This window comes from Mizuhopecten yessoensis, unplaced genomic scaffold (genome assembly GCF_002113885.1).
Source record: "Mizuhopecten yessoensis strain PY_sf001 unplaced genomic scaffold, ASM211388v2 scaffold5229, whole genome shotgun sequence".
Taxonomy (NCBI): domain Eukaryota; kingdom Metazoa; phylum Mollusca; class Bivalvia; order Pectinida; family Pectinidae; genus Mizuhopecten; species Mizuhopecten yessoensis.
Window position 1 is genome coordinate 2286560 of NW_018405944.1, and position 11654 is coordinate 2298213.

Genomic DNA, 11654 nt, shown 5'->3' on the forward strand with positions numbered 1-11654 from the left:
TTCGTTGAGTCTACAAACTCGGGTTCGAACTGGAAATCCAAGTATTATCACGAAAAAGCCAAATTGACCTATATGGTATATATACTGTACCTACTAAACGATATTTCTAATTACATTGCAGAATATCGGACAATTTGGTAATAAAACCTCATTTACCAAATACAATATTCACATGCATGCATATGCATACCGTTTTAATTCCTGGCGAATGGGTTGTAAATAACAAAATGGCACTAGTGGAACTGGACTGGGTCGATCGTCGGCGACCAGATAGCTCAATTGGTAGAGCGTCCAACATTACAGTCGTACCTGTGACCAACCCTTGTTTCAAGCATTTGGTGTATGCTTGACAAAGGGATACCCGAACCAGGGTTGTGTATTCGGGGGCGAAGACTTAGTAAAAGAAGGGAGAAATGTAGCTGAACTGCACTTGGTCGATTGTCGGCGACCAGATAGCTCAATTGGTAGAGTGTCCGTCTAGAGTTCGGAGGGTCCCTGGTTCGAACCTCGGTCTGGCAGTGCATTTTTCCTCGTGTTACATTGGTATACATAATTAAATCGGCTAACGTCCTCTTTTACATTATATACCGTATTATAACGTAACACATATAAAGTCAGTATGATGTACGAATTAAAGTATGGTCCATACTACATTGTATAGGGATACATGTTCATGTCTATTCCATTGAATTATATAATTTATCAGTGGCTTTCAATACAAAATTGAACCTCTGTGTGCGTTGCGATATCGTCTAAAATATACATTATTGTATTCAATGAATTAAGATGCATACAGTATACTTATATTAACCATTCGCCTCTTGGTAGCTAATTGAAACTAAACCTTATTTTACGTTACACTGATCATGCTAGTCCGAAATACCTGACCATCTCCTTCCCGTGAAATGTTTGTTATTCTTCTTCAAACTTCTTGTCTCTGCAAAGCACGGGCGCATATCTTACTCATATATCTGTAAATGCAAAAACACTTGGAACCAGTACGTTATTTATATATACACATGTATACATGTCTCTAATAAAATTAAAAGGTGCAACGCGGCTAGAATCCGTAAATTTCGTTTCAAATATTATAATGGATCTACATCTTTTGAACGTTTAAATTAAGTGATCAACGTGAATGAAAGTCTTGTAAACGTGGTGAAATATATATCGAACTGTCGAAATCTGACAGCAGCTGCAGATCATGGCCACTTACGCTGAAGAAGAAAGTGGACCAGACGAAATAGACAATTTCAAACCAATCTTTAAAAAATACAAAAGGAGAGATCGTCCGCTCGATGTTTCAGACGTCATTGATTTTGACAAAGGAAACAATTTGGATAAGGCAGGTATCCCCCGCTCCCCTCTTGCAACCCAGACACGTCAGTGTACGATCCTATAGCTATATTAGGGCTTTCAGTCGGTCCATGAGAGAATGTTTTGACTTTCCACTGTGAGCTTTGATTCTTGGGTTGTGAACACTGAATATTACATTGCTATCTTAGATACATGTAGCACAATATCTGCGTCCGCAGGGGGTTCGGTACAAATGTCTGAAATACACATGCTACATATACTGATATGGGTCACAGTACACACATAAACATGCTATACAGATATGGGTCACAGCACACATAAACAGGTTGGGGAAAACCACCAACTTGCGTATAATTAGTAATACGCAAATTCAACTATTATATTATACGCCAGTTGGAGTATGGATTTGCAAATAAAGTTTATTTTTGCATTTGTATTATGTTTCATGAATGAATAAATGCGAATTGGAAAAACCATTTGAAAAAGTTAAGATTTAAGTGATTTTGGCTATTTTTCGTAACAAATCCATACCCCTATTGGCATATAATAGGCGAGTTTGCGTATTATACGCAAGTTAGTGGTTTTCCTTGACCTGATAAACATATGCATGTTTATTTGTGATGTGACCCATATCAGTATAGCATATGTGTATTTCAGACATTTGTAACGAACCAATGTGCTACGTCCTTGCTACATTGTATCTATATGTCCGTGGTATATATAAAAACATGAACTGTATTTATTTTACAACAATTGTGAAACAAGTTATTTCAACTTATATTTATTACTCTTGTTGGCCAGGATGTTAGCGATGGGGGGGGTCTTAGTGCGGGAGGAAACCAGAGTACCCGAAGAAAACCCACATGATCGGGCAGGTGACCCCAACCTTTTAACGTCCGATTGGGGAATCAAACCCCGGCAAGTGCGTTATCCACTGCACCATCCGACCACCGTTGTCCGTGGTATAACAATATATGGTTAAGTTATAACGTACCTTGTTAAAAATCCTTTTATTTTGTGGACTTGATTGATCGCCAGTGATTCATCAATCTAGAGTTCAGAGGTAACCCTTGTTTCAAGCACAGGGTGAATGCTTAGCAATGTGTAAATAGTTGTATCTTCAGGTTGAAGACTTAGAAAAAGGAGGGAGGAATGTAGTGGAACTGGACTGGGTCGACAGTCAGCGACCAGGTAGCTCAATTGGTAGAGCGTTCGTCTAAAGTTTAGAAGGTCCTGGGTTCAAACCCCGGTCTGGCCGTTACATTTCTCTCTCTCCTGTAACAGTTGTATCATGAATATGTTCAGAAGTATATCTCTGATAATTGTTATAATTAATCATTACATTTGCATGTTTATATTATGATGCATGAAATTTGTAATTGTGGAGTTGTAATTGATTAGACATTTGACATGGTATGCAATTGCAAATTTACCAAAATATATACATAAACAGAGTAGATATACATGTACATTTATCATATAATTTGTCTGTTTTGTAACTGCAATTTATTTTTCAGGTTGAAAAGTTCAAGTTGGAGGATACAGGTCAATCTCTTTTAACAGGTCTGAAACCTGTGTGCGAATGGAAAGCATATTGTCTCAAATCTAATCCAGGTAAAACATGTTTAATAGCAAGGTGAACTCTACAGTAACTCTATTTAGCACTTGATCATATCAAGCTTCACAATAAGGTAAATTTTGAATCTGTCTTATTTTCATAATTATTTCAAATAAGAAGTATGCATGTACTGGGATTCATCAATCAATTTTTTTACATTGAGATGCTATTCATAAATATACCTATATTTCTTCAAATAGTTTAAAAAAAATGAATTTGAAAATTTTGCTTATTAAAGAAACTTGCTACAATGGCCGGGCTCCGTTACCACTAATACTCTGAGTGTACCTCAAATTAAGTTTCAGCTAAATTGAGCTTTACTGTCATGTAAGGAAAATGAAGGTTGAGCTTAGCTAGAGACAGACTGAAATTGTAGGTGGTTTCAGAGGCCAGACCCACCATTGGCAAAAGAAATGAAATACAATTTTGAATTGTTAAGATTGATATTCTGGATGTGCAAACATAAAACTTTGCATCAGATTTCAAGATACCCCAGCATTGATATTGATTATGTCAAACACTTAATTTGAAAGGCATTTTGGTTATGTATATTTTTGATACTATATCTTCATTTAAAAGTAAACATACAGGTTATTTCAGAAGGAAAAAAACCAGAACAACCTTTAGCTTAAATTATCGAGAACTGACACAAGACAGGACACAAATGTTTCAAAATGTATGCAATTTGATATGTCCATGTTCTGTTTTATTTCAGGCTTCCTGTTCATAGTCAACCCGTTTGATAATGGGTACCAGAGGTACTGGGTGTCTCGCTGTGTGAAGGATTATCCATGTCGACCCAATGTCAGAAACTTAGATGCTTACATGGATGTGGGGGATGTCAACATTTGGGACACTGCTATTAGCACACACAAGTAAGCACTTTCAGTTGAGTATCTGTATAAGTTGACATAGTTGTGACACTTTGAATGTGAAATGATGGAGGGACTGGAAGGAAGCTAAATATGTGTCATGATACACTGGGGTTCCCCAAGAGGGGTAGGGGTAGGTTTAATAATGTTTATCTACTGTTTACTGGAAGCAATGCATGCAATACATCCTTGAACTTTCCTGGTTTCATTGTGTATGTCTCCGGTATCCCGACCTACCCTAGATTTTCTTGCCAACCCTAGAAATTGTATCACCTGCTTGTATCTAAAATTAATGTATTAGCCAAGCAAAGCTCACAGACAATTGTTAAAATGAACCTTATATGCCATTGACATGCTTCACTGTTAGTGTAAAATACTGCTGTGAGAAAGGGGGACATGTATTTTTTTTTGGTGAAAAAAGAAGTTATTATTTCAAAAATATTCATCCCACTAGTTCTCAATGTGTCTGTTTGTAGTTAAAAGTCTGTATCAGTTATAAAAAATAATATTAGCTAGGAGTTTCTAAATTTTTTAAGGCGATGATTGTAAGTTGTTCATTATATTGTTATATTGACCCGATAAAACAAAATTAACCTATTCCAATTACTCTGTTAGATTCATACCGCAAAGTTTTTACCTCTCCAAAAGTCTGTTATTGAACAAATTATTCCCCATCTCTTATTCTCTTTATAAAACTGAGTTGTTCATATTTTGTTTTTGTTACAGAGATGACATAACCGACAAGGAGAGCCTGATGATGAAGCTGCGTTGGGTAACCATGGGATACCACTACCACTGGGGCACAAAGGTAGGTAACTGTTCATACAATGTATATCATAACTCTCGTCATGGTTCAATAGTAGATACAATTTAACAGTGTGGCCCCTTTTGCATATTTTGATTATACCAGCTGAATCTGAAAAGAAAATGACACGCTCAGATCTGATTTGAGGCTGATCTCAAGAATATTCGGCACACGCATATTGAGGGGTCAAGACGTGCCTGACTGAAACAAAAATGCTGACTATTGCTAGTTTCCATGATTTCCTTATAAAACAAGGTCGAGTCACATGTTTAAATATTTTAGGATATGTAATAAAATTTAGTGGGCATGTGAAAGGAGGATACACTATTCTTGATACGTTGTTATGTATTTGCCACAAAGCTCTGAAACTGCCATTTTATCTCTGCCTACACTTGGGTCAAAATTTCTGAATATGTCTGTGGTACTTGAACCGTTTTAACCTGGATACATGACGGTTTCAGACCTTTATTGGTTAATTACTATCAACAGGAAACAAGGGTCAATAACTCTTTGTGCAGTTATTATATCTGGGGAGCAGAGGTTGTTTTATCATCACCCAACAACACAGCATGGGGGCGGGGCATAGAATGAAAATATTCACTGTTATTAACCTCTTAATGTGTTGGATGGGGATATACATGTAGTAGTGATATATTTATGAGAGAATGATAGAATTTTTCACCCCCTTGGAGGTGAGATAGGAGAATCTCAACACGAGGGGGAAGATTCTTTTAATTTCCAAACACGAGTCTTTGCCGAGTGTTTGGCAACTTAAGAATCTTTCCCATGAGAGTTGAGATTCCCCTATCTCACCCACAAGGGGGTGAATGATTCTTTTTCTCTTACTCTGTTCTCCCAATTTGTATCATATACACAATATAATGATAACGTTACATGCTAAATTCAGGGTTGACGTGACGTGACGTTGATGGATTGTTGACGTGACGTCATTGTATTGTTGAAGTGAGGTCATACTATTGTTATGAATAGGGGAATCCCCCCGTCTCAACCCTAGGGTGAGATAAGGAAATCTCCTCACACCGGTAAAAGTGTGAATACACCTGTCCAGGGTAAGAGAACAAATGTTTGTTCATCAGAATATATCCATTGTTTACTCTGCCTCAGAAATACTACAAAGACAGTAAAGCTCCATTCCAAGAAGATATGTCACGCTTGGGTCGCTACGTAGCCAGTGCCATCGGATACCCCAAGTTCTCCCCAGAGGCTGCTGTCCTCAACTACTATCACCTGGACTCGTCCCTCAGCGGCCACACAGATCACTCCGAGTTTGACCATTCTGCACCACTCATATCCTTCAGGTAACTTTAAGTCTACCGAAAAGTATTTCTAACCCACTGCAAAATAGATCATTCATAGGGCTGCAATGATATATCGCAATATTTTGAACACAGTACGATACACAATATATTTTGGTAGGTTACGATACACCTACAATATTTTTTGAATTTTGTCATATTTGGTCTACTTATATCAGTGTGTGAAACTTTAAAGTCATGTCCATTTTGGACCAAGTCTATTTCCAGTGGAAACATTGCCATTAAAAATCTGCAACATATCTTTTCTCCTACTTTGTTTCTACTGTTACTATACGGTTCTTGATACATAACGTATCGTGACCACAGTATTGTGATACATATCGGATCGTGACCACAGTATTTTGATACATATCGTATCGTGACCACAGTATTGTGATAAATATCGTATCGTGACCACAGTATTGTGTTACATATCGTATCGTGACCACAGTATTGTGATACATATCGGATCGTGACCACAGTATTTTGATACATATCGTATCGTGACCACAGTATTGTGATACATATCGTATCGTGACCGCAGTATTGTGATACATATCGTATCGTGACCGCAGTATTGTGATATCCTATCGTCATGTAAATGTATCCTTGCAGCCCTAAAAATCCATGGCATAAAGCATTGTTAATGGGAATATTGATGGCAGTAACTCATCAATGAGCATTGGGGTATTCAATGATGAAAATGTTAGTTGAATGGGTAGGGTCCCAACTGTTGTATAGTTAATAAAAATTTTTGTTAAAACATTGTTGTTCATCAGACAGGTGTTCACTCCAGATTCCATAATTCTCTCAATAGTAATGCATTGTATGTAATGAAAATAATAATTATATGTACCAGGTAGTACCAGTGCGGCGAGGTCTGTCACAAATATAAATGAAACATATTTAGATTACAAACAGTTACCTAACAAATTAATATAGCCACACATACCTTCATACATGATGTGACCATATTAATTCAACTTAAATTGAGATCAAAACAACTTGTAAACAAAATTGTTGACGCTGTAATTATATTCCTAATTAGCCATGATTACAAACCTTATGTTCTTATTTGCTTCCAATGAATAAACTGTTACTCTAACAATGTCAATGTATTCAATATAATAAACTGTTACTCTAACCATGTCAATGTATTCAATATAATAAACTGTTACTCCAACAATGTCAATGTATTCGATTTAATAAACTGTTACTCTAACACTGTCAATGTATTCAATATAATAAACTGTTACTCTAACCATGTCAATGTATTCAATATAATAAACTGTTACTTTAACAATGTCAATGTATTCAATATAATAAACTGTTACTCCAACAATGTCAATGTATTCAATATAATAAACTGTTTCTCTAACAATGTCAATGTATTCGATTTAATAAACTGTTACTCCAACAATGTCAATGTATTCAATATAATAAACTGTTACTCCAACAATGTCAATGTATTCGATTTAATAAACTGTTACTCTAACAATGTCAATGTATTCGATTTAATAAACTGTTACTCTAACACTGTCAATGTATTCAATATAATAAACTGTTACTCCAACAATGTCAATGTATTCAATATAATAAACTGTTTCTCTAACAATGTCAATGTATTCGATTTAATAAACTGTTACTCCAACAATGTCAATGTATTCGATTTAATAAACTGTTACTCCAACAATGTCAATGTATTCAATATAATAAACTGTTCCTCTAACAATGTCAATGTATTCGATTTAATAAACTGTTACTCCAACAATGTCAATGTATTCAATATAATAAACTGTAAGTTTAACAATGTCAATGTATTCAATATAATAAACTGTTCCTCTAACAATGTCAATGTATTCGATTTAATAAACTGTTACTCCAACAATGTCAATGTATTCAATATAATAAACTGTTTCTCTAACAATGTCAATGTATTCGATTTAATAAACTGTTACCATAACAATGTCAATGTATTCAATATAATAAACTGTTACTCCAACAATGTCAATGTATTCGATTTAATAAACTGTTACTCTAACACTGTCAATGTATTCAATATAATAAACTGTTACTCCAACAATGTCAATGTATTCAATATAATAAACTGTTTCTCTAACAATGTCAATGTATTCGATTTAATAAACTGTTACTCCAACAATGTCAATGTATTCAATATAATAAACTGTTTCTCTAACAATGTCAATGTATTCGATTTAATAAACTGTTACCATAACAATGTCAATGTATTCAATATAATAAACTGTAAGTTTAACAATGTCAATGTATTCAATATAATAAACTGTAAGTTTAACAATGTCAATGTATTCAATATAATAAACTGTTACTCTAACCATGTCAATGTATTCAATATAATAAACTGTTACTCTAACCATGTCAATGTATTCAATATAATAAACTGTTACTCCAACAATGTCAATGTATTCGATTTAATAAACTGTTACTCTAACACTGTCAATGTATTCAATATAATAAACTGTTACTCTAACCATGTCAATGTATTCAATATAATAAACTGTTACTCCAACAATGTCAATGTATTCGATTTAATAAACTGTTACTCTAACACTGTCAATGTATTCAATATAATAAACTGTTACTCCAACAATGTCAATGTATTCAATATAATAAACTGTAAGTTTAACAATGTCAATGTATTCAATATAATAAACTGTTACTCCAACAATGTCAATGTATTCGATTTAATAAACTGTTACTCCAACAATGTCAATGTATTCAATATAATAAACTGTAACTTTAACAATGTCAATGTATTCAATATAATAAACTGTTTCTCTAACAATGTCAATGTATTCGATTTAATAAACTGTTACTCCAACAATGTCAATGTATTCGATTTAATAAACTGTTACCCTAACAATCTCAATCTATTCAATATAATAAACTGTTACTCTAACAATGTCATTGTATTCAATATAATAAACTGTTACTCTAACAATGTGAATGTATTCAATATAATCAACTGTTTCTCTAACAATGTCAATGTATTCAATATAATAAACTTTAAAGCAAAAGTAAATAATTATAATGTCTCTGGCAACGACATGTGAAAATCATGAATAAAAATTCCCAACAATCTAAGGGGAGATAATTAATTTTGTTTTGTTTTCATGATACTGGTAATATTTGTAGGTTAGAATCTACTGAACAAAGTTATTGATTTTATTTTCAGTTTCGGACAAGATGCCATATTTCTGATAGGAGGAGAGACGAAGGAGACGGAGCCGAGTGCTGTGTTTTTACGGAGTGGGGACATTTGTGTGATGAGTGCCTCGGCCAGACTTGTTTATCACGCTGTTCCGCGAATAATGGAGACAGATCCACAGAGAAACCACAGGTGTTTCGACCTATCAGACATCAAGCTCGATTCGGAGAGCTGTACATCGGCTAGTTGTGATTCGGCTGCACACAGACACGTTGTAGAAAGACTACATAGTAATGATTGGGACCTGATGTCAAAGTATCTAAGCCAAACACGAATTAACTTTAACATAAGACAGGTCCTTGTGCCGGACCGAGAGTTCCCGGCAGAGACTTGAGTAGTGAATCGTCATTTTAATATATATTTAAAATAAAAAATCAAGGCCAAATAAAAAAGGATCTGTCTCTGTTTCAAAAATAAGGGAAGGTGTTAGTAGATAGTTTGTGTTTCAGTAGACTTCTGTATTTAAAATGGAGCTTCACTAGCTAAAAATGTAAAGGACCAATTTATTTCAGGTTGATATATAGAAATATATAAGTGAAAGTACAGGTAGTAGGCGACAGATTGTTTTTTATTTGGCCTAAAAACCTACATTGTCTTTCCCATTAAAGTGTATATAACATGTACAATGTGTATGTCCATCACATATGGATTTTATTTCTTATTTTGTAAACGAAATTCAACAGAAACATGCCTTAGTTGTTGTGTCTTCTTCTGAAAGAATCTACATGTTTCCCATCACTTCTTCCTATCCCTTTTCATGTTTGATCAGATTTGTAAGTATAGCCAATAGCTAGTTAGTTATGTGGAACTCTAGCTGCCATTGTTGGTCAAGCCAATGCTGACAGATCATAGAAACTGGCCCCACTTGATTAAGAAGGCAATAAATAACATCCAAACCTAATGCAGGCTCAGAGAGGCCGTTGTAGTTGTGAATCTACCTGTCCGTCCGTCGGTCTGTCCATCCATCTATCTGTCCATATATATCTGTCAACCCATCTGTCCACACTTCAGTTTATAGAGATTATGTCAGGATTCAAGAAAATTTCTAAAAAAATAGATAAGTTAATACACTGTTACATGTATATGAAGATGTTAAAGAGTAATTAAAAAAAAGTTCCAATGTCAAGGTCACTGTCACTAAAAATAGAACAGGGGGTATTATGTTAAGAATACATTGTACTGTCCTTTCTGATCTGCCAGTGTTGATTTGAAGGAAGGTGTTTGTGTTGGAGAAATGTTTCCCTAATCACAAAGGCAGGTTTAGATGGTGCACTTGTGATCTAATGTTTGAAAAGATTAAGTTGTAAATCATCACATAAGATTTTTATTTTTTTTTATTCAAAAAATACATTTATTGAAAACTTAGACCAAGTGAAATTCAGTATGGATACAATACGTACAGATGACTATACCAGTATAAGTACGTTTATAAATATAATGATGAAAGTTACTGAGAGATTTCGATCTTTCTTCAAGATGATTACAGACTTCATAAAGAATTCACTCAAAAGTCCGTGTCCATAAATCCTGGTGTGCTGTCTAAATGTTGTCAATACTGGAACAGATTATCCCCTGTTCATTAAGTACATTTACAAATCATGAATGTTACCGAAAGAATGTCGACTCCTTCATAATTCTTTTAGATAATTATGGGCTTTTCACAGAAGGACAGATACACTTTATCCTTGTCTACTGTCTAAAACATTGTCAACACTGGAATTGATTATCCCCAGTACAGACAGAATCCAGCCTATGAAATGACTTGAAATTTTATCCTTCGGATGCTGGTTGAACTTTTGCGCCTTTTCCGATGAATTTCCGGAAGAATTTTCTCGGCCTGAATTTTCTGGTCTTTCTGTCAGTACTGCTGTTTTTGTTGGTCAGTTTTGTCTTGCATACTGAGAAATACACCAGACCGTCACCAACAGAAGTACACGTATTCCAACTATCCGCCATAGTGGCCAGGAAATTTAAGTTGCACTGTCCAAGTCCCCTCTTAGCCTCGAAAAGTTCAACTGGACATCTGTGAATGTGTTTCTTCTCTTTGTCAAAAATATCCAAGGTACCACGATCAAACAAAGGCACCGCCTTCACACCCGGTACTCTCTCTCTCTGTGGAGCTCCGGTCGTCATAATTCACTGATATTCGTTAGCAAAATATAAACGCGTAAGCAAAGGCTGAGCAGTAAGTGTAAATATTGCGTAACTAGGAAGTTATTGCCTATGACGTCAGACCAATTGTGACGTCACAATATTACATATTCGGTACATCGGCAGTGGCAACAGCGTTGACCCTTCCGCGTTCTCTTCCGAACTAAGATTTTTTTTCAAAAACAGTCTTATGATAATTACGGTTTTATTTATTATAATGATCGTAATTCATTGAAGTGGAGGATAAATGATAAACCTTAAAAAGGTCGAATCACGTTATGTTAATCACGTCACGAGATATGTTGGCAGTGACAGTCATTGTATACGC

General features: G+C 35.0%; 1 protein-coding gene across 1 annotated transcript; it reads left to right on the plus strand.

Moving 5' to 3' along the window:
• The first annotated feature begins 1136 nt into the window (after positions 1–1136).
• On the plus strand, positions 1137–9861 carry LOC110450493 (nucleic acid dioxygenase ALKBH1-like). Its single transcript, XM_021498046.1, has 6 exons — positions 1137–1345; positions 2835–2931; positions 3651–3810; positions 4534–4615; positions 5738–5931; positions 9143–9861. Exons 1-6 carry the CDS (start codon positions 1205–1207, stop codon positions 9507–9509), a joined length of 1041 nt encoding a protein of 346 aa, XP_021353721.1. The 5' UTR covers positions 1137–1204; the 3' UTR covers positions 9510–9861.
• Positions 9862–11654: the final 1793 nt, after the last annotated feature.

Excerpts from the sequence above, each read along its gene's own strand:
- LOC110450493 (XM_021498046.1), top strand. The coding sequence starts at position 1,205 with ATGGCCACTTACGCTGAAGAAGAAAGTGGACCAGACGAAATAGACAAT. Across the intron at positions 1,346-2,834 it reads AAGGAAACAATTTGGATAAG|GTTGAAAAGTTCAAGTTGGA; the intron begins GCAGGTATCCCC and ends TTTATTTTTCAG. Across the intron at positions 3,811-4,533 it reads ACTGCTATTAGCACACACAA|AGATGACATAACCGACAAGG; the intron begins GTAAGCACTTTC and ends TTTTTGTTACAG.